The sequence below is a fragment of the Anolis carolinensis genome, chromosome 5, assembly GCF_035594765.1.
Source record: "Anolis carolinensis isolate JA03-04 chromosome 5, rAnoCar3.1.pri, whole genome shotgun sequence".
NCBI classification, from domain to species: Eukaryota; Metazoa; Chordata; class Lepidosauria; order Squamata; family Dactyloidae; genus Anolis; species Anolis carolinensis.
Window position 1 is genome coordinate 96,361,637 of NC_085845.1, and position 25,015 is coordinate 96,386,651.

The window sequence follows — 25,015 nt, forward strand, 5'->3', positions numbered from 1 at the left end:
ATACACTGCAGGTGGCAATGAAGTGGTAATATATGCACATTCTCCATTTGATGAATATTTACATGTGATGAATGTAATATCAAATGATGATCTGTGTTTGTGAATGGGTGTCAGATGAAACTTTGTGGCAGTACGCATACACATTCAACAAAGGAATTTAGTGATCAACATATGTAAATCCAAGTAGCGTGTAAAACAAAATCTTCGCTGGAAACTTTTATCCCTTGAGGTAGATGCCACACATAGACTATGGAGCTTTTTTTCGTGTCAGGAGTGACTTGAGAAACTGCAAGTCACTTTTGGTGTGAGAGAATTGGCCGTCTGCAAGGACGTTGCCCAGGGGACGCCCGGATGTTTTGATGTTTTTATCATCCTTGTGGGAGGCTTCTCTCATGTCCCCGCATGGAGCTGGAGCTGATAGAGGGAGCTCATCCACGCTCTCCCCGGGTGGGATTCGAACCTGGCAGCTTTCAGATCAGCAACCCAACCTTCAAGTCACAAGTCTTTAATCCACTACGCCATTGGGGGCTCCATGACTATGGAGGTGAATACAGAATTGAATATGTCAGAGGCAGTTCAGCCATCCTTTTCCAATCTACATGTTGTGCATACTCTGTATACAGGCCTGTACCGGGGGGGGGGGGGGGGGTCAACCCCCCCTCCCCCCAAAATTTTTCTGGCTATGGACTTGTCTGTATGTGTGCATGCATGCACCCATATGCCCATATGTCTGCCTGCTTGCTTGTATACATTTTCTTGTCCAGTTATTGGCTCCCTGTACACAACCCCTGGAAGGTCCTAAACTCTACCAACCTTGAAAGCCTTTAGTGCAGGTATGTCAAACTATATTACCGAGCCCAATTCGATGTGCTGGTTTTGAGCTATAAAGCCCTAAACGATTCCGGCCCAGCTTACCTGTCTGAATGTATCTCCTCCTATGAGCCATCAAGAACCCTAAGATCATTTGGAGAGGCCCTGCTCTTGGTCCCATCGGCCTTGCAAGTGTGGCTGGTGGGAACGAGGGACAGGGCCTTCTCAGTGGTGGCTCCTCGGCTGTGGCACACCCTCCCTAGTAACATTCGGCAGGCCCCGACTCTTCTGGGCTTCAGAAAAGCTCTAAAGACATGGCTATGTGCACAAGCATTTAGTGAATAAGCATTATGATCTGACATGGTCTGAACTAAGGTTTATGAACGAGATTCTGGATGAATGGATTTAAATATATATATATATATATATATATATATATATATATATATATATAAAAGTTTTTATAATGTGTTTTAATAGTATTGTTAATTGATTTGTATGTGTTGTTTTGATTTTAGTGATTTTATTTTGGGCATTGAATCTTGCCAACCTCTGTAAGCCACCTTGAGTCCCCTCGAGCGAGCAAGGCAGGGTAGAAATGCTGTAAATAAATAAATGCATTTTCATTGATGTCCACATTAGCCTTATGACTGCCTTTAAAGTAAGTAAAAGTAAGTAAGTAAAAGTTTATTTGTATACCGCCCTCTCTCCCAAGAGGGACTCAGGATGGTTTCCAATATAAAATCAGCATAAAACATTGTACAATAGAACACTGAAACACTATAAAACACTATAAGAATACAAAAAAGAAAAAAAACATAACAATTGACTAAAACAATCACATAAACAGAAAAAAATCACTCAAATAACATATGAATTAAAGGGCCATTGAATCCATGAATAAAATGAGACACATTTTTTTTAACATAAGGTTCAGCAGTCAGCACTCTTCAGTTTTTACCCAGTTTGGGTTCCCAGATGTTACTGAACAACAACTCCTAAGACTTTTGATTATCTGTCTTGTGGACTGGGGATAATGGGAATTGCAACCCAACAGCATTTGTGGCTTTGAAATTGGGGAAAGGTTAAAGGACATCTTAACGTCATATATCATATCCACAATCCTTGTATCTAATTCCAAACTCCACTCTCCTGTTTAAACCAAAGCAATTACAGTCTTCCATATATTACTTCCATCTGCTCTACTAATGATTCCTAATGATGAGGAATACAGGAGTTGTAGCCCAGCATCTGGAGGGCCAAATAAAATAAGGTGGGCCGAATTCAGCCCATGGGTCTTCAGTTTGATAGTTGACACTTTTGCCCTGATCACAGTCACCCTCCAATGCCTAAGTAAGCACATCTTCTAAAACCACCACCTACTTCCATTTTTCTTTATCCTAGACAGGATATAATCAATGTATAACATAGTAATGTGCTCATTGTAAAGGCCTGTGCTGCGGACACTACTACCTCTTTTTACAGCAGTTATATATAAAATTCAACTTTGTGGAGTCACATTGTGCTCTTACTTGAAAATATCTTATATTAGTAGTCCCCATTCTGGAAAATGCTGAATTGGTGCTGCACAGTCTAAAGTTGCAAAAATTATTAAAAACAAAATGCAAAACTCAGCTATATTTACCAAAGTGACTGTTAAACCACATTTATCACAATCTTTTTCTCCCATTCTTCATGTCAACAAACCCCTGTCATTTTGCTTGGTGAGCAGGTGAACTTTTAAGAAAGGAGGATATTTCCCAGTGTTTCTGTTCCTACTCATAGCAGGGAGAAGCAGGTCAACAAATATTTTGGTTATATTGAAAACCCTGTGGGGTAGGTGGACAGAGGGCTGGACTTGAATGCAGATTGGAAAGAATCACACTTAATTTTTATTTACACAAGAAACTCACTAAATGACTAGAAGCCAATCATTAACTCTCAGGCTAAGCTACAGTAGAGTGTCATTTATCCAAGCTAAACAGGCCGGCAGAAGCTTGGATAAGCGAATATCTTGGATAATAAGGAGGGATTAAGGAAAAGCCTATTAAACATCAAATTAGATTATGATTTTACAAATTAAGCACCCAAACATGTTATACAACAAAATTGACAGAAAAAGTAGTTCAATACGCAGTAATGTTATGTTGTAATTACTGTATTTACAAATACCGTCGATCACGGTATCCTTCTGGGGCGCCTTGCCGGGATGGGTCTCGGGGGTACTGTTCTTCAGTGGCTCTGGTCCTTCCTGGAGGGTCGTTCCCAGATGGTGTCATTGGGGGACACCTGCTCGGCCCCACAACCATTGACTTGTGGGGTCCCGCAGGGGTCAATACTGTCCCCCATGTTGTTTAACATATACATGAAGCCGCTGGGAGAGATCATCCGGAGTTTCGGGGTGAGGTGTCATCTGTACGCAGATGATGTCCAGCTCTGTCACTCCTTCCCACCTGTCACTAAGGAGGCTGTTCAGGTCCTGAACCGGTGTCTGGCCGGTGTGTCGGACTGGATGAGGGCGAACAAATTGAAACTTAATCCAGACAAGACAGAGGTCCTCCTGGTCAGTCGCAGGGCTGAACAGGGTATAGGGTTACAGGCTGTGTTGGATGGGGTCACACTTCCCCTGAAGACACAGGTTCGCAGTCTGGGGGTTCTCCTGGACTCATCGCTGAGCCTGGAGCCCCAGGTCTCGGCGGTGGCCAGGGGAGCCTTTGCACAACTCCGCCTTGTGCGCCAGCTGCGCCCGTTCCTTGGGAGGTCTGACTTGGCCACGGTGGTCCACGTTCTGGTTACAGCTCGTTTGGACTACTGCAACGCACTCTACATGGGGCTGCCTTTGAAGACGGCTCAGAAGCTCCAACTAGTACAACCGGCGGCAGCCAGACTAATAACAGGAGCGGCTTACAGGGAGCGTACTACTCCCATGCTGAGCCAGCTCCACTGGCTGCCGATATGCTACCGAGCCCAATTCAAAGTGCTGGTTTTGACCTACAAAGCCCTAAATGGTTCTGGCCCATCTTACCTGTCCGAACGTATTTCCCCCTATGAGCCTTCTAGAACTCTTAGATCATCGGGGGAGGCCCTGCTCTCGGTCCCACCAGCCTCGCAGGTAAGGCTGGTGGGAACGAGGGACAGGGCCTTCTCGGTGGTGGCTCCTCGGCTGTGGAACACCCTCCCCAGCAACATACGGCAGATACCAACTCTCCTAGGCTTCAGGAAAGCCTTAAAGACATGGCTGTGCACACAAGCTTTTAATGAATAAGAACATGGACTTTACATGACCTGTACGAAGACTTGAGGATTCTGGATGAATGGATTTTAATCTTGGACATTCTTAAAATTTTATAAAATGTGATTTTATTTTGTAATGGTACCTGTTTTATATGAACTGTTGTTTTGTAGATTGTTTTATATGAATTGTTGTTTTTACATTGTTTTTAGGCATTGAATTTTTGCCTATTTACTGTAAGCCGCTTTGAGTCTCCTCGGAGAGAAAGGCGGGGTAAAAGTGATGTAAATAAATAAATAAATAAATAAATTTAGCACCAAAATATCACAATACAGTAGAGACTCACTTATCCAACATAAACAGGCCGGCAGAAGCTTGGATAATAAGGAGGGATTAAGGAAAAGCCTATTAAACATCAAATTAGGTTATAATTTTACAAATTAAGCACCAAAACATCATGTTATACAACAAATTTGACAGAAAAAGTAGTTCAATACACAGTAATGTTATGTTGTAATTACTGTATTTACAAATTTAGCACCAAAATATCACAATATATTGAAAACATTGACTACAAAAATGCATTGGATAATCCAGAACCTTGGATAAGCGAGTCTTGGATAAGTGAGACTCTACTTTATTTGCAAGACAAAATGGTCTGGAAACCAACCCCGAAGAGCAATGGTTTATGAAGCTGGGTTTGCTTTTGTCAACTCCAAGTCTGATAGTCTCATTTTCATTCTTACCTCTGAAAGAAAGTTGAATTTTTGCAGGAAATATTTCCAGTCTACACAGTGCTCACCACGAAGTCGTTGTAGTTTGAGGAGATGGCTGAACTGTTTTTCAGAGAGTGTGAAACAGAAGTGGTGAAGAACCTGCCGGAACTCCAAGGTGGAAATTGCCCCTGTACGCTCCTTGTCAAAAGCTGAAAAGGCCTGCGAGTAGCAGAGAAGAATTGTAGTTATGAATAGCTGGCATTTAAGAACACGATTTCTCTTTAGCAAAACGATTGCTGAGTGACAGAGATAAATGCAGAGGCAATGTACATCCCTCTGCTGCCTCAAGTATTCTACATATAAAACAGTGCTAAGACATTCCAAACGAATTCTTATTCAAGCATTTTGTTAACCAAACTTCTGTTCTAAGAGCTTCATCTCCTATAGCTGGATTCATTATCTAGAGTGTCTGTTTACAATATGTCTCCACAGCAACCAAAGGCAAATGAAGAAACCTGAGTGTGAACGATGGCTGGGAGCCTGGATAGGATGACAAAGGCAAGAAGGTACACCTTTCTATCACGCCCTTTCCAAACATTTCAAAATGGCAAAGCAATGTAGGCAGGAAACTCTATGCCCAACCACATTACCCCTACATGTTTACAGATCCATGTTAGTCTCTTTTACCCATTACAGTTTAAGGCCCCTTCTACACAGCTGTATAAAATCCACATTGAACTGGATTACATGGCAGCATGGACTCCATAACCCAGTTCAAAGCCGATATTATGGATTATCGAGTCCCTTCGGGGAGATGGGGTGGGGTATAAAAATAAAGTTGTTATTATTATTATTATTATTATTATTATTATTATTATTATCATCATCATCTCCCTTGATATTCTGAATTATATGGATGTGTGGAAGGGACCTTACATGCATATATTTGAGAGGAATGCTTTTCAAAAGTGGTAACATGTGTTAACTGCAGTGCGGCCACTTCACAGGTTTGCCTATTTATGAAACTCTTCGAAGTAAATATAACTACAAAGGCATGTTATACAAGGCATTAAAAACAAGAAGCTATAACGAAACGAGAGAAAAAACTACAACATTGAGAGAATCTGGTCAGCAGATTGCAGTTTTTTGTTAAGTCCATGAACAATAAAGAGATTTCTGCTTGACATCACAAAACTATGGAAGTGGACATGGGGAAGGTGGCATGCTACTCTTCCTTGGGCCTCAATTGATACCAGATGGAAGATTATTGTAGCATACATGCAGGTATATAGTGGTTTTTTCAGACACCCAATTCCAAGCTAGTAAAGGTAAAGGTTTCCCCTGACGTTTAGTCCAGTCATGTCTGACTCTGGGGGTTGGTGCTCATCTCCATTTCTAAGCCGAAGAGCCGGCGTTGTCCGTAGACACCTCCAAGGTCATGTGGCCAGCATGACTGCATGGAGCGCCGTTACCTTCCCGCCGGAGCGGTACCTATTGATCTACTCACATTGGCATGTTTTCGAGCTGCTAGGTTGGCAGGAGCTGGAGCTAACAGCAGCCGCTCACGCCGCTCCTGGGGTTTGAACCTAGGACCTTTCAGTCTCCAGCTCAGTGTTTTAACGCACTTCACCACCAGGGCTCCTCAATTCCAAGCTATGTAAGGCTTTAAAACACTTTGGGTGTTGCCTGAAACTAAACTGAAACAGTGAAGGCGCTTACATGTTATCAACAACTATTTCTACATTTTCAGCCTAGTAATTGTATTTTGAATGTTTGGTTTTGGACTGTTTTCAAAAACCATTCCAAATACAATGAATGGCAATACTTTAGTTTAGAGTTTATCAGATAAATATAGCAAAGCTATCCACAACCAGACTTGGTCACAATTGATGCATGAACCAGTACAAAGTGTTCTGTACTTGGCATGCTACTTAGACCTCCCATGACAAAACTGAATCTATGACCACTCCCTGACTGGGGTTTTGAGTGACTTCCAGTTTGAATTGGTTTTTTTTATGTCTAAACACAGCTGGGATGATAATGTCTTTTGTGGCCAAGTTTCGTGGGTTTTGGGTATTTAGTTTTGCTGTTTACCTTAAAGCAGAAATGATCAAAACATTTATATATATATAGATTACGAAATCCTGGGACTTGCAGTTAAGGAGTGACTTTTAGGATTCCTGCCCGAGAGTCCTTGGGCCTCACTAAACTACAACCCCAAGAATTTCACTAAATGTTGCCATGACTGTTGAAGTGGAATATAGTACTATAATGGTGTAGTGTGATAAGAAAGTGTTAATGTGGGATTTGTGTATTAGTAGTGTTTAAATGAAATTTGTGTCTTTCCTGTATGGCATACTGATTGCATCATCCATAGTGTACTATAGTCTGGAAAGAGTTAATTACTAAGAAGCTGTGATGACCTTGATGTGTGGCTGGAACTGAGGAGTGTCCAGACACAAATGTGCATTACTGATTGCATCAGTTCTGTTCAGTTCTGTTCTGTGTCGAGTGCTGTCTGCTGAGAGTGAGAGTCCTGTGTTTGTCTATTGTCTGGAAGCTTGTTTGTCTTGATTATTACTGCTTACAGTAAAACTTTGTATATAGTTTTACTAACATCTCGGTTGTCTCTTAGTTCTGCGTTCCACTGATTCCATCCAACTACTGCTGCACTGCAAATTACTCTGACAGAAAGTAAGTCAGAGGTTGGATGGCCTAGCTATTAAAATGCATGGAGAATAGAATGCATTCCTACAGGAGCCATGGAACCAAGCCATAGTGCCCTATATTACCTTTTGAAAGTGCCCCTGCAGAAAGATAAAAAAACCCCACTGAAATAGACTGTCACTGAAGACTTTACTTGGACAGTTCAGGAGAAACAGTCCCTCTGATCTCTTTTCATTATTCCATCAGGAATGTTTCTGTCTGAAAACACACTGAAATCAGTTCATATAATTTGTCTAACTCAAAAATACCTGAAATGATGCAACAACTTGCTCAAGTACTTTTTTAGGAATTGAAAGCAATATTAACAATATGCCAAGCCCTGTAATAAACTAGTTTCATGGGTTATTTAACATTTATTTGGTTTTAAAACACTGCTTCATGTGGTTTTCATATCACTTTCCAAACTACAGTAGAGACTCACTTATCCAACATTCGCTTATCCAACATTCTGGATTATCTAACACATTTTTGTAGTCAAGTTTTCAATACATCATGATATTTGGGTGCTAAATTTGTAAATACAGTAATTACTACATAGCATTACTGCGTATTGAACTACTTTTTCTGTCAAATTTGTTGTATAACATGATGTTTTGGTGCTTAATTTGTAAAATCATAACCTAATTTGATGTTTAATAGGCTTTTCCTTAATCCCTATTATCCAACATATTCGCTTATCCAACATTCTTCTGGCCCGTTTATGTTGGATAAGTGAGACTCTACTGTACATGCCAATGGAAGCTGCACTAGTCCATCCCAGCATAATAATAAAGAGCATATTTGTTAAGACAAGTGTTATGTTCCTGAAATTGTCACTCATTGCTACAAGTGTTCCTGATCTTTTTTCACAAGCATGCTAATATTCAGTTTAGGCACAATGCTGATGATTTTGTAATCAAATATTGCAATAAGCCCAAACATAGTTTCTATACAGAACTGTTCAGCTGTCAACAGATCTCAAAAATCCGTATTTTACTTTTTTGGGGGGTGAAAATACATTACTTGTTCTCTGTGTCTTTTATTGAGAATCAAATGTTTTGCATGTAGAAGGTTCCAGGTTTATTATATGCCATCTCTAGTGAAAGAGACATTAGGTAATGGGGCTAGAAAAGGCTGTTGTCGAAGGCTAGAGCTACATCGCCCTATATCCCGGAATCTGATCCCAGATTATCAGCTTTGAACTGGATTGAACTGGGTGGGGCCGGGCTGTGGCGCAGGCTGGTAAACAGCTGCTGCAATAAATCACTTTGACCATGAGGTCATGAGTTCGAGGCTAGCCCGTGGCGGGGTGAGCACCCGTCAATTAAAAAAAATAAAATATAGCCCCTCCTCGTTGCTGACCTAGCAACCCGAAAGATAGTTGCATCTATCAAGTAGGAAATAAGGCACCACTTATAAAAGTGGGGAGGCAAGTTTAACTAATTTACAACGGTGGAATGAGGAAGTGAGGAAGTGCCATCAGAGTGGATGATGAAGCAGTTGCTCCCCCCTGTGGCCAGAATTGAACATCCCCTCAGGAGAAGGTTAAATTGCCTCTGCGTCTGTCTGTCTGTTGTCTCTGTCTTGGTTCGATGTGTTTATGGGCATTGAATGTTTGCCCTATATGTACATAATGTGATCCGCCCTGAGTCCCCTTCGGGGTGAGAAGGGCGAAATATAAATGCTGTAAATAAATAAATAAATATTATACGAGTCTACACTGCTAGTTAATCTGGGATAAGCAGATAATCTGGAATCAGATCCTGGGATATAGGGCAGTGTAGATCCAGCCTAAGAAAGTCCTTTGAAAGACCTTGAAAACCCAATGCCAGAATACATCATCATTCCATTCCGGACTTAGTGCATGTGCGTAGACATACACACATGTACACTGATGAATTAAGAAATTTATTGTTTCTCCCACCCCCTTCTCCCTCTCTGATAGTTTGGTGAGACACCAACTATCTTTGGCAGAGAAGGCTAAAGATCCTCCTGAGAGCATTGGCTAAACAAGGGTAGCAATAGGTTTCCTGACCATACTATGAACCTTTTTCAGAAGGGCTCACTCCTCAAACCAGGCAAAGCAGGCACCACCACTGGAGGTTTCTGGGGTTTAATTATTGGGATACTTCTGGGGCTCTCCGTTGTCTGAATGAAAGGCCGATAAATTATTTTCTCTGCTCTGGTCATGACAAACATCATGCACATAAATAATGACATCTGCATGGCACCTACCTTGTATAGCAAATCAGATGACTCTGTAACTATCTGTTTAATCTTTCTCATGGCTTCATCTATGCTGAGCTGCACAAAGCTGATGGGTGGTACAGGAGGCACAGTTTTCTTTTTCTGCCGTTTGAAGGCTGCACGATCATCAATAACTCTCAGAAAATCAAAATATGAAAGCTTGTTGTCCTGTATGGTAATTCCTAAGCTAAGGGATGTGGGTGGGGAGAAACATAAGACTGAAGATTTATTTCTTATTTCCAAAGTATCAGCAACTAAATCTGCAGCTCCTAATCATGCTACAGTAGAGTCTCACTTATCCAAGCTAAACGGGCCGGCAGAAGCTTGGATAAGCGAAAATCTTGGATAATTAAGGAAAAGCCTATTAAACATCAAATTAGGTTATGATTTTACAAATTAAGCACCAAAACATCATGTTATACAACAAATTTGACAGAAAAAGTAGTTCAATACGCAGTAATGTTATGCTGTAATTACTGTATTTATGAATTTAGCACCAAAATATCACGATATATTGAAAACATTGACTACAAAAATGGCTTGGATAATCCAGAAGCTTGGATAAGCGAGGCTTGGATAAGTGAGACTCGACTGTATTACAGTTCTTTTATATAGCTCTAGGATGGCTCTATTACTACTTGTAAATTGGTGACAGCATTCCCCTTGCCAGCCAGCTGAGGATTTGTTTTTAAATTTTTAGAGCTCATCTACTGTGCTAGGCAATAAGTGATTTTCATTTGCATATATTTAAGTTGATTATTTGTTTATTTGGTTTTTTATCTGATATACCATGAAAGCATCTGTCAGAGAATAAATCATTAAAAAATACCCACTGAGATAAAAGGAGGCAGAGGAGGAGAGTATCCCAACAAATATTAATGGCATCCATCCCAATTATCTTTTCTGTCCCAGCCTTCGATGTCTGCTGCTTAAGCACAAATACGAAAAGCCAGATCACCTAAGTTCATTCAGCAAATCAGGAAACATTTTAAAACTTTGCCAAGTCTCTAAGAAATAGTCTAGTCGAACACTCAGGGTTAATATGAGGGTTATCCAGAAAGTACATTACGTTTTGGAATTAAAAATGAACAAAGTATAGGAGAAAACATTTACCATATGCAGTTGAAAGCCACACCCAAATACCACATCTCACGTAGTCGCCATTCAAATCTAGGCACTTATCATAGTGATAAATGAGCTTGGAAACTCCTTCCCCACTAAATTCTGCCGCCTCCGTCGTCAACCCTTCCCCCTTCCCTTTCCACAGCTCCACAGCCTCGCCAAAATGCTGTGTTGCCAGCCATGCCCCCATTGTTGGAAACAAGTGGCTGACAATGGAGATGGCAGAATTTAGTGGGGAAAGAGTTTCTAAGCTCATTTATCGCTATGATAATTGCCTAGATTTGAATGGCGACTATGTTGAGAAGTGGTATTTGGGTGTGACTTTCAACTGCATATGGTAAATGTTTTCTCCTATACTTTGTTCATTTTTAATTCCAAAACATAATGTACTTTCTGGATAGCCCTTGTACTAACAATGATGTAAGGATTAGCAATTTCATTTCTTATATTTAGCAAAGGGCAGTTCTACAAAGACCCTGTCATCTTACATCAAGTCACATCTTAATACTGTTCATTAAAGGCAATTTATGTTAGATAGAAATGCCTCAGCATTGACTCTATGTGAAAATACAGTTTTGATGGATATGTGATAACACCTGGGGAATGACTGAGAAAGTCATGATGAAAATACCTAAGGGGCTGAGTCATAATCATGTGACAAGGGGTTGCATCAGGCGTTTGTCCCTTACTGATGACAAGTCAGCAGGTGATTATAAAAGGGAGATGAAATGCTCAAATCTTTTTCTTCCTGTGTGAATCTCATCGTGAATATCTCTCTGTGTATGACTCTCTGAGGATTGTTTGTAAGTACAAATCTGATTCTGGATTGTACAGATGTAAATAGTGCAATGGTGAAAATTAAAGCCTCCTGATATTTTTGGATGAAAAATCAAATCTGTGAGTTTACTAAATAGTATGCAGAGAAGGTTGGACATTGTAGCTGTACTCTGATGATTAGCTGGCTGACTAATTGACTCTATGTTTTTGATGTGAGTAGACTCTGTTATGTTTTGCTTGCCTCTGTGGCACTTGTTTGTCCACTATGCAGTGGTTCCAGGGAGGTTGTGATTGGGAAACTATAAGTCATTTTACAAACCTATCCCACGACAGTTCACACATTGAGCACCAAAACATGAGATGCTAGGTGATCAGACAGATGATCCAGTGATTAATGAATGGATGGATTAGGCCTAAATCAAAGAACTGACTGGAATTAAGACCTTCTTGGTAAGTGCATTACCCTTACTATCACTCTCTCTTGCTTTCATGATTCCATAGTACCATCCTTACGTGACAATTCAAAGGAATGTGATGTTTATTTTTCTTTTATAAGTTCAATTTAAAACGGAAAGGTAAGTCACAATGAAAGGCCAGGAAAACAAAAGATTCAAGATTTATGGTTCCCGTCCCCTTGATCTGGTCATGTAAGTGTGATTTATTGTTATAATTGTATTATTTTACTTTGTTTAATAATGTGTATTATGTTGTTATGTAATGTTTGTGTTTGCTTTTATGACTGTAAACCGCCCTGAGTCCCATCCGGGAGATAGGGCGGTATATAAATAAAGTTTTGTTGTTGTTGTTGTTGTTGTTGTTGCTATTATTATTATTATTATTATTATTATTATTATTATTATATCTTTCTCATGACTTCATCTATGCTGAGTTGCACAAAGCTGAACAGTGGCACAGGAGAAACAGTGTTAGCACAGGGTTCCTTCTACGCCACTGCTTTGAAATGGCCTGAGAGCACAAAATTGCAGCCTTATTCTAATTGCCCTGGACCTTGTGAGTTCAGAAACCAGAACATTGATCCCAGAGTTTCATTCATGCAATTGCTATCTATTTAACTTTCACATAATATTAGAAATGGCAGCATTTAAGACTGGAACAGCCATCTCTGCAATGTGGGTAGTTTTTGAATCTGCCTATTAGGAGAGTTGGCTCTACTTTTGTCCTCACAGTATTCTCAAATGACACTGTGGTGAGTGGAAACAATTAGGAGAAACTCTTAAGGCTGAGCCAGGGGCCAACAGTGGAGTTGTGGGCACCCACTTGTTTTTGGTATTGAAATTATTTACACCAAAGTACCTCTTCTGTTCGGTTTTCACTGTAAATAATACATTAATGACTTTCCAAAATGACCCATCGCTAGAACATTCCTTGGCAATGATAACTATTTGGTGGTTGAGAAACTGTCTTCTTTTAAAATAAAAACAACCCAAAATGTGGCTGGGAAAAGCTGTATAACACAGAGCCCCAAGTCTCTACTGTGAAAGCTGCCACCCCCAGCCCCAGAACACATTCACACATCTTGCAGCTGCAGATCACTCGAAGCCACACATTAGCCTGAGTCAAGCTGGCTCAGATGTTAGGGACTCAGTGGAAAAGGAAATAATCAACACACTTCAGCTGAGGAATAAATTGCCAAGTTGGTATTAAAATTTTAGTAATAAAACCAAATGCATATGCTAATCTACTCCATTATTTAAGGCAGGGTGGGGGGAGAAAAGACTCCTTGCGATCTGGAAAGGACCCAGTCTGCAGAAAATTACAATGAATAGAAGTGTTTATCATCAAAAAGTCTTTGAGGAAAAGAGCAGGCAGCAAAAATTCTTATTAGAGGCTTAATTCAAGGGAGCTTAATCACACAATTAATAGGTGGAGTGAAAAGATTTTGTTTAGGTTTCGCTTCCCTTTGCAAAGCCTCCTCCTCATGAAAGAGGGGCTTTGGGTGGGGGGAATGTAATTTTACTGAATGCTAAACTCTCACATAATCTATGTGTTAAAGGTTTCTTTGGTATAAAAAATAAACATGTTCATTTTTAACAAATCCCTTGGGTTCTCTTTTCTGCTTGCTTCTTGTCTTTTTCTTTGTGTTACACCAAAAGTCTATTACTCGCTGTACAAAGTTCTTGTTTTTGTACAGACAGCATTATACAGTAGAGTCTCACTTATCCAACACTCGCTTATCCAACGTTCTGGATTATCCAACGTATTTTTGTAGTCAATGTTTTCAATACATCGTGATATTTTGGTGCTAAATTCGTAAATACAGTAATTACTGCATAGCATTACTGTGTATTGAACTACTTTTTCTGTCGAATTTGTTGTTAAACATGACGTTTTGGTGCTTAATTTGTAAAATCATAACCTAATTTGATGTTTAATAGGCTTTTCCTTAATCCCTCCTTATTATCCAAGATATTCGCTTATCCAAGCTTCTGCTGGCCCGTTTATGTTGGATAAGTGAGACTCTACTGTATGTGTATGTGTGTACGTACGTGTGTGTTTGTGCATGTGTGTGTATACACACACGTATAAATGAACGATGAACAGAAAGCATCAGACTTTTATATATACCATATATACTCGAGTATAAGCCGACCCTAATATAAGCTGAGGCACCTAATTTTACCACAAAAAAACCTGGGGAAACTTATTGACTCGAGTATAAGCCGAGGGTGGAAATGCAGCAGCTACTGGTACATTTCAAAATGAAAATAGATCCCAATGAAATTATATTGAGGCATCAGTAGGTTAACGTTTTTAAAATATTTACCGCATTTCAAAGAAAAAAGTAAACTAGCTCTGTAAGTGGAAAAGTAGGGTCAACAAAAACAATATGATATTAACAATAACTTAACAACAACAACAACAACAACAACAACAACAACAACTTCAACCCTTCATTTGTATCTTCCCATGGGGACTCAGGCCAGCTTCCAACAGAGTAACAGGCAAACATTCAATGCCTACATAAACAATGCAGAGCTAGATATAGATCTATAATTATATATACTCATTTTACATATGCATTTCCCCCTGAAAGTTTGTAAATCCTCTCTATATATGTGTGTGCGCATTTCCCTCCTGCAATATTTGCAAGCCCTATATATTTATGTTTATATCTATCTAGAAATCTTTGTGTATGTGCGCATTTCCCCTGCAATATTTGCAAGCCCTATATATCTTTATTCATATATATCTATCTAGACATCTCTATATATATATAGATAAATATATCTGTATAGGATTTGCAAAGACTTGTAAACATGTGAGGCGAAAATTCATATATAAAATAATGTATACACATAGATACAGGTATACAGGTACATGGAAATCTCTAGATATTTATATGGGGGGGAAATTCATATATAAAATTAATGTATATAGATAGATACAAATATAAAGGTACATAGGGATCGCAAAGGCTTGCAGGGGGAAGCCTATATATCTGTAGCAGAGATTAACAAATGTTTCAGGGGAAAATGCTTTTATGAGATTAATGGGGGTATATATATATATATATATATATATATATATATATATATTCTTCTTTCTGACTTGCAAGGGTTTTTCAAAACATTCCCTTGGTTAAGAGTGAGGAAAAGTAAACATTGATAAGGGAGGGTAAGATGAGAGATAAATATATCATATATTGCAACCAATGGCCTCTAGGCTCTGCTGCCAGCTTGACCTTGACCCGATTATAAGCTGGGGGAAGCTTTTTCAGCTCATAAATAAGGGCTGAAAAACTCGGCTTATCTTCGAGTATATACAGTAATTTAATATGTAATATATTCAAATATCGATATGGTACTGTTCCATTATTCGGGAAGAGGCCACAAGGGGGAACTAGAGAGAGAAGGATAGTCCATTTTATGTGCGGGGTGGAGGAGTCGAAGGGGGAAAACAATTTTCCCCATTTTTGCTGGTTGTTCCCCCTCTCTACTTCCCATATCATAAACGAGGGTTGTTTCCACAACGGGGAATAACAGGAAAACAGAATGAAATTGTTTTTTCTCCTTTAACCCACTCTCCACCCCCTTAAAATTGAGTATTCTTCCCTCCTCTCTCTAGCACCTTCTAGTGGCCTCCACCTGAATAATGGAACAACCCCCCCCCCTCTATATATATATTATCCTTGAAAATAAGAAAAAGGAGGACAATCTCTCCCCCATAACACTGGGACTGGTTCCTGCAGTTTCACCTAACTGTATCCCATAAAATCTGTCACTTCTAGCCATTTTAGGTCCTCCAGATTATTTTTTGCTGTTCTTCCACATAAATTACCATAAAGGAATTTTCTAGGTCCTCCAGTGTAACTCTATTTTAACTTCCAGATATGATTTTCTTTTCCATTTTCAATAAGATCTGCGATTATCCATGGTTTTCTGTTTCCACAATATGTTCAGGAACGTATCCTCTATGGATACAAAGATCATCTTTTATCATATTTCCTATTGGCCCAACAATACTTAGCAGCATCTATATATATAAAAGAGTGATTGAATCTTGGCACCGGACAAAACAACAAAATTAAATGCCTCACAACCTCAAAATTTAGCAGCACAATCCCTCATCCACGCCTCAAGGTTCATACAACAAAACTACACATCACGAACCTCCATGGGGCCTAAAAAAACCCCAAAAACTAGAACACTCTATGTGCGCCTGACCAAGCAACATTTCCCCTAGATAGTAAACCCTCAGGTTTTCAAGTCCCATTCCGTCCCATTCAACTTACCCAAAGAAGGATGCCCCTATGTAGAAAGCAGTCAGTCTTTGAAACAGCGAGACTATTAAGTGCAATTCAAATTGGCTAAAAAACCCATTTCCCTACAACACAAGTACCCAGCCTTCCAAGCAGCAAGCCTATTCCATTGTATTCCAACTCACCAAACAAGGATTTGCATAACGAAAACACAGCCAGACTTTGAGTCTGCAAGGCTATTCACTGCTATTCCACCTGGTCAACAAATAATTCCCATCAGCCACAGCAACGCGTGGCCGGGCACAACTAGTTACCTAGACTAGATGCACAGTAAAGTTGGCCTGTTCTCTCTTCTACTTTTTCATAGTAAAAAAAGTATTTTTTTCAAAAACCAGGCAAGAGATTATATTAGGTGGATTGCTTACTAACCTCTTGACCTCTTTTAATTTATTTCAGGAATACCAAATAATTACCACACATGGCAATTTGCAGAAATGGTAGGGAAACGTAAAGGAAAATGTCATTGGGAAAATAAAGGTTTTCAACATAAAACTATTTTAAATTGCAATATGTTTGTGGTAGTAAGTTTGTGGAATCTGCTAACTTAGTGTCACTGCACATAAAAATGTTCAAACCCAGTTCATCCAAAATGAACAATGACAGGCAATCTGAAAACCAGAAAGGTTGGAATCCCCAAACCATAGTCATGGAAATCAGTTTAACATGTTATAATCTGTATGTTTATAACTTTGGTACTGATACATTACATGCACTTAATAGATAAAGATAAATTCATTACAGTTACGACAATTGTAACAACCTGTATAGAAGCTCACTATACTGTTCATAGCCAAGGTAACAGTTAAAGTCTTCCAGCATCTTACGCAGGTCGTCTACTGATATGGAGCCTTCTCTGTTTTTATCCTGTTGCAAAAAGGCCTTGTGGAAGTCCTGGGAACGCTCATGGTATTTCTCTCTAGAAGAAAGCATCTTTTCAGATTAGTTTTCCTCTTAAAGTGCAGGGAACCCATAATATACATTAATATAATTCATTAGTACATAAAACTGGCTACTTGTGAGCCAATAATGCGGACTATTAATGATGTTGTCTTACAAGGGAGTCAACAAAGTTTCAGGTTCAAGTGGCAGTGCAATTGCATCTCATTAGCAGTACACATTACAGCAATGGATCTTAAGGTGTGAAGACATGATTTACCATATATTCTCGTATATACATCGACCTCGTGTATAAGTAGAGGGTAGGTCTGAGGGTCAAAATTGTGGTTTTTGACATCACCCATGGATAAGTAGAGGGTCATTTCACCGAGAGGGGAGGATGACTTCAGTGAGTCACCCACTCTGACAATCATCACAATTTTCCTATCCAGTCATTCTAAAAGGTCAGAACCAGCACCATTGTGGTCATATGAAAAGGGTCAGTGCTTCTTTAAAGTTCTCTCAGGATGGGTTAAGCTCTTGCCTTTAGCCATCCTGCTATAAGAAAGGGATAGTTTGTCAGGATGCAAAAGCCCAGCATTCACCTAGCTGACCTGTTCACATCCTGCCAGAGCAATGGGGGAGGGAGATAGCCTGAATGATAAGAACCATTTGGCTAGGAGGATTGATTTATGGCCTGCTCTGGTTTTCAAGCATGGGAAGGAACTATTTGACAGACAGGTGTGAATGTGGAAAGGGGGGCTGTGGGGGAAGGAGTAGATTGATATACTGGAGAGTTGGCGGGAAAGAGTTAGTGCTAGCTTTGTGTTCATATTGACAAGATGGATTTCAATAAAGCGTTTCCATGGAACTATCTGTGTGAGCCCTGCATTGTGTCCTATAGCTTCCAAGGACTGACAGTAAGCTAGCACTAACTCTTTCAGGAGACACCTGAAATTTGAAACAAGAACACAATGAAAACAGAACGGATTTTCTCACCCCTACTCCTCAGCACCTACAAATGACTTCTCTTCCTCCCTAATGAAGAGGGGCCCCTGTGTTCTTTATGGGAGATATAAACTCTGTGCCCAATGCCTGGGGTATATGATGACAGAGCTATGGCAAAAGAATTCAAGCTATTGATTGAAAAGTTCCTGGTTTCTCTCAGCCTTGAATTTTGGGGGTGCTCCCAGACGAGCCACTACCCTTCCAGCCACTACCTTGTAGTTGGATAAACTTTGCAAGGCAATATTAAGAATTTCTAACACAATGCATAAGGTAAAGGTAAGGTTTCACCTGACGTTAAGTTCAGTCATGTCTGACTCTGGGGGTTGGTGCTCATCTCCATTTCTAAGTTGAAGAGCCGGCGTTGTCTGTAGACACCTCCAAGGTCATGTGGCCGGCATGACTGCATGGAGCACCGTTACCTTCCCGCCAGAGCGGTACCTACTGATCTACTCACATTTGCATGTTTTCGAACTGCTAGGTTGGCAGGAGCTGGAGCTAACAGCGGGCGCTCAAGCCGCTCCTGGGATTTGAACCTGGGACCTTTCGGTCTGCAAGTTCAGCAGCTCAGCGCTTTAACGCACTTCGCCACCGGGGCTCCTATAATTATAATTATAATTAGACTCTTCCAGTCTACTGCCCCTCTACCTTGTAGTTGGATAAACTTTGCAAGGCAATATTAAGAATTTCTAACACAATGCATAGAATTACAAAAAAAAAAAATTAGATGCACTATATGTATCATATTGTCATAATTTACTACTCCAGACTTAATTCTTGACAGCATCTTTAGATCTTTAGTACCATAAAAAGCTCTACCGTGATGATGTGAACAGCAACAATTTGGAAACCCTTTCAGTTGTGTGTTTATGCTATTACAATGACAAGAGCAGCGATGAAAAGCTATCTTCCATGTATACCTTCTGGATGTTTTTTTCAACAGGCAATCAAAACCTTTCTTTCCAGCTTTATTTTTAGGGGTGGGAAATTAGACATTCAGGCATTTCTTCAACTGGATAAATGGTTGCCAAGCAGTAATTATTCTAATCATGGCAGAAAAACTGAGCATCAAGTATATATTTTAAACTATGGATCCAGCTAGACTGCCAAATACACACACACACACACAGCATACAAAAAAAATCTTCACTTGCAAATGTTTTGTACTTTTCTAGAAGGGCTGGAGAATCATTGCCCAAATGTTTCTAATTTGGGGTATTTGTTCCTCTTCAGTAAAAACAAAAGGAACAAATTACACAACCAGATTTCCCTTTTGCTTCTTGAATATTAAGTTTCTGAGACCCGTTTGTCACTTGAACTGTGTCTAAACTGTTAACTATCAGCTAATGGAAGTGTTTCACAAATCATTTCTGATGAAATTGAAAGTACAGCATATAGGAGCATTTATGTCCCTCAACATGAAGAGCCAGGGCTTTAGCTAGAATTATATACATGATACTGCATCATAGCAGAACAAAGAATCTACTATTTTAAATTACACAGTAACTCTCTCATTTTGTTTTGTCATCCTCATTAAAATAAACATTGATGAACACTCTATGACAAAAGAAACTGTTTATTCTTAGATACATGGAAGAGATTTCATTCTGAGGTCTGCAGTGAGACCTGTCAAACATCAGTAGACTTTTCTACTTCGTGGCTTTGTGTGAATGATTTAAGATCATTATGCAGTTGGCTTCCATGGTGGGATCACTATTAACATGGTTTGGGATTATTTTTTTGAGGGGGGAAGTAAATCCATTGTTATCGCATCAACACAAGGAGTGAACTTGACTCACAGTATGGCCATGGGAATAAAAAGTCACACCCAAAGTATATAGCCCACATGGAGGAAAGGAGGACTTCTATTGGTGTTCAGTAAATAGAATCCAACTGCTCAAAAGCAATTTGCTTACCTGATTTTATTTATAATCTCATTGATGTCAATGTGCTTTCGTTCCACACTTTTGTAATGATCCATAAACCGCAAATAGTTCTCTGTCAAAAACTGCTTGTTGAAGCTGGTATCTGGAAGGGTGGTATCCACACCCATTTTCTGCAGGAATTCTTGATAGGTAAGGTAGCCCTTTCCACTCGGATCATACCTTTTAAAGACCCAAAGAAGACACATTTCCTGTCATCAGATACTAAGCTTTACAAGCTTGTTCTAGTAAATGGCTTACTTGCGTGCTTTTTCAGTCTGAAATTTCCATCAGAAGAATATGAAGGAAACCCATACTAGAAAACAAGTTTGCAAAACTGGATTTTGCAAACAAATAATAATAATAATAATAATAATAATAATAATAATGCCAAAAGATCTCAGCCGGCATTTGGAAACAATAGACATTGACAAAATCACGATCTGCCAACTTCAAAAGGCCACCCTACTGGGATCTGCGCGCATCATCCAAAAATACATCACACAGTCCTAGACACTTGGGAAGTGTTCGACTTGTGATTTTGTGAAACGAAATCCAGCATATCTATCTTGTTTGCTGTGTTCATACTATGTTGTTGTGTCAAGAATAATAATAATACTTTATTTATATACCACCCTATATCCCAGAAGGGACTCAGGGGGGTTTACAACAAAGATACAGACATACAATACACAACAATATAAAAACACATTATTACACAAAAATAAAATTTACATTCAAATAACAATCAGTAAAATCACAGCAGCTTCCAATTGGGGTCAATAATGTCATAGGTAACATAGACCATGATCAGGAAAAGATGAGACTGTACAGTATATTTCATGCCAAGTCACTGAAATAGCCAGAATGGAATTCATTCAAACACCTGCTGAAACCACCAGGTTTTGAGCTCCTTACGGAAAATATTAAGAGTAGGGGCCAGCCTAATCTCCTTAGGGAGAGCATTCCAGAGCCGGGGAGCCACTACTGAGAAGGCCTGGTGCCTGGCTGCTGTAATGGGTTGGATGAGGGCCAACAAGCTGAAGCTCAATCCTGACAAGACAGAGGTCCTCCAGGTCAGTCATAAGGCTGATCGGGGCATAGGGTGGCTACCTGTGCTTGACGGGGTCACACTCCCCCTGAAGGCGCAGGTCCACAGTTGGGGGTCCTCCTAGACTCATCGCTGTCACTTGATGCTCAGGTGTCGGCAGTGGCCGGGAGGGCCTTTGCACAGCTAAAGCTAGTGCGCCAACTGCGACCGTACCTCGAGAAGTCTGACTTGGCCATGGTGGTCCACGCTCTGGTTACCTCAAGGATGGATTACTGTAACACACTCTACGTGGGGCTGCCCTTGAAGACGGTCCGGAAATTGCAGTTGGTACAACGGTCGGCAGCCAGGTTACTAACTGGAGCTGTTTATAGGGAGAGGTCAACCCCCCTGTTCAAGCAGCTCCACTGGCTGCCGATTATATTCTGGGCCCAATTTAAGGTGCAGGTTATTACCTATAAAGCTCTAAACGGTTCGGGACCTGCCTATCTTCGTGACCGCGTTGTCCCCTATGAACCCACCCGGTCGCTGAGATCTTCCGGGGAGGCCCTCCTCTCGCTTCCGCCCTCCTCACAACTGCGTTTGGTGGGGACGAGAGAGAGGGCCTTCTCGGCCATGGCCCCCCGACTCTGGAACTCCCTCCCCAGGGAGATTAGGATGGCTCCCTCTCTACCTTCCTTCAGGAAACAACTGAAGACTTGGATGTTTCGGCAGGCCTTTGGAGATACAGTCATTAATTAATCAGCCCCAGAGGGTTTTTAATAATCTATCCCGTTTTTATTACGATTTTACCATTTATGTGTTTTAAATGCAATTTTTTATCCTGTATTTTTGTTTTAATTGATATATTGTATTACTGTTTTATCTTTTTATAGTGTGATTTGTATTATGTTGCCTATGTTTTGTTCTATGTTGTTTGGGCCTCTGCCCCATGTAAGCCGCCCCGAGTCCCCACGGGGAGGGTGGCAGGGTAAAATAAAGTTTTTTAAAAAATTATTATTATTATTATTGTCCCCACCAACCTCACTTGGGATGATGGTGGGAGCGAGAGGAGGGCCTCCCCAGCAGTTCTCAAGGACCGCACTGTTTCATAGGGGGAGAGGCGATCACGGGGATAGGCAGGGCCCAAGTTGTTTAGGGCTTTATAGATCAAGACCTGCACCTTGAATTGGGCCCGGCATGTTATCAGCAGCCAGTGGAGCTGCTTTAATAGGGGCATTGTGTGCTCCCTATAACCAGCCCTAGTTAGAAACCTATCAGCAGTATCACTGTAGAATTCATGCAGTTTGACACCGAACTACCATGAACTCAGGACTTCATCAAAGGCAATAAAATCAGCATTTCTTCATATTTAAGAAATGGCTACTGACGGAGCCCATCACATGACACAAGCTCCTATGATGGGCTCCAGGTGTTTCACCATGGTACTGTCCCATTATCCAGGCGGAGGCCACTAGGGGGTGCTAGAGAGAGACAAATATTCCATTTTATTGGGGTGGAAGATGGGTTGAAGGAATAAAACTGTTTCCCCCTGTTTCCCTGTTATTCCCTCCACCCATGTCCCTGTAGTGGAAACAATTCTCGTTTCTGATATGGGAAGGGAGGAGGAGTCATAACCAGTGCAAATGGGGGAAATCGCTGTCCTCCTTCAACTCCCCTTCCCATAAAATGGACTATCATTCTCTCTCTAGTGCCCCCTTGTGGCCTCCACCCAGATAATGGAACATTACCTTCACCATTTCTAAAGTTTGTTTTTCCCATGCTTCCTAAGTCAATTGACAATTGACTTCTTTTTTAATTCCTCAGGTAGAGATGGGTAAAAACATCAAATTTAACATGTGATGGAAATTCCCCATTGTCCATATGTAAAGACAACAATGACATTGTTCTGATAGAGAAACTGGGGTGAGCAGTTCAGAATCCTTTCTTTCACCATTTTCTTTAGAACTGAAGAGGAAGGAATGACAATATATGTGTGTATGTGTGTGTATATACACACACATACACACAATATAAATTCAATAGTTACCTTTGAATTGAGAGGTATCTGTACCTATAAATCGTAATACAGAGTAATATAGAATAGAAGAACATGTGATGGGGGTAGAGCAATCATTTGTTTAATTTCCAAATGGGACATTGTGAAGCTTAAGGGAAAAACAACTATCCCCAACTTATTCTGTGTGATGAAGTCCCCAGTGCTATGGAATCCTGAGAATTGTAATTTTACGAAGTATTTTACAAGGTCCTTTACAAAACTACTAATGACCATCAAGACCCGCAAGAGATAGGTTGTCCATCACTACTGATCTTGTTCTGTAATAGGAAATCATTGGGGAAAAGTTGGTTGTGGGCAATGCTGTAAACCACTTTGATCATAGTCAATACAAAAGAAGGGGCAAGAAATATTGCTCATTATCAATACACTTTCATCACGATCAGTACAAAAAGGTTAGTGAAAAATGATCATAATCAATACACTTTGATCATAGTCACTACAATACAGTAGGCAAGAAATGTTGATAATAATCAATACACTGTCTTCATAGTCAAAATAAAAGAGTGGGCAAGAAATGTTGGTCATTATCAATACACTTTCGTTATAGTCAATACAAAAAAGTGGGCAGCAAATGTTGATCATTATCAATACACTTTGATCATTGTCAATACAAAAGAGTGGGCAAGAAACGTTAATGTAAATATATTCTGGCTTTGACAATTCTCTTTTGAAAACTAAGAATCCAACTCAAAATGTATCCCAGATTCCCTCAGTAAAGTACATGAGTTGTTTAGCAAACAAATCAACATAGAAATGTGCTCTGAGAAAGGCAATGTAAAGCAGGAGTATGTGATACATGCAATGTGTTGTATTATAGCCACTAAATTTAGGCTTGAGTCTAGTTAAACATTTGCCTAAAACTGACACATATAATCTATACATTCTCAGATTACAATTATTAATGGGCTACATTCTAGTTTTCAAAATAATGATGTAGTTTTGTTTCTACATCCTATTACATACAACAGTCTATTCTGTTCTGTTCTAATCTATTCTTCATTCATTAGCTATAAATATTTCATTTCCACTCTATTCCACTCCCTATTTGTTGCAGGTTGCTTTCCATTACTTGATATAATCACAAGGGAAGCTAGATTTTGTTTTCCAGTTATCTAAAGTAGAGCATGTGTAGCAGATGGCTTAATGCTAAAGACACTCTGTTGCAAAGCATCCTTAAGGAATAAGAAAAGGAACGAAAAAGCAATGAGGTAGAAAAAAAATTCAGTGATGAATCACTGTTAAGAAATAAACCATACAGGCAAGACATTTTGAGTCCAAGACAATATCCACCTGAATCTTAAGCTACACATTTTTCTATAAGAAGGTATACAGTACATAGAATGCTAATACACTTACTTTGCATTCTGCATCCATATACATTTATTCCTGATGGCTTCTAGAAATCTTACCCCTCAACACAGAGTCACAACAGTTGTTCTCTACTGTTCCCTATTACAAGGTAACTTTGTTTGACATTAAAACTTAGGGCACACAATTTTGGGCCATGAAATAAAGTTTGTGTACACCGAACCATCAGAAAACAGAAGTATCATTATTCCAGCCACACATGAGGACAAATATGGCTTTGAGGCTATTCACTTTTGATTTTTTTTTAAGTAACCTTGGGTATGTAGGCATATATAATGGCTAGAGAAATCAGACATTTACTGATAACAAATCAACATGTACACGGTTTGAGAAACAAGCTGATTTTT

General features: G+C 39.9%; 1 protein-coding gene across 1 annotated transcript in view; it reads right to left on the reverse strand.

The window, feature by feature from the left end:
• efcab6 (EF-hand calcium binding domain 6) overlaps positions 1-25,015 on the reverse strand; it is a 191,402-nt gene that overhangs the window by 34,420 nt on the left and 131,967 nt on the right. The window contains exons 22-25 of the mRNA XM_062981881.1: positions 20,188-20,376; positions 17,151-17,306; positions 9,700-9,898; positions 4,789-4,977 (exon numbers count right to left, since the gene is read on the reverse strand). Coding sequence (XP_062837951.1) covers positions 4,789-4,977; positions 9,700-9,898; positions 17,151-17,306; positions 20,188-20,376 — 733 coding nt within the window. The remainder of the gene's footprint in view (positions 1-4,788; positions 4,978-9,699; positions 9,899-17,150; positions 17,307-20,187; positions 20,377-25,015) is intronic.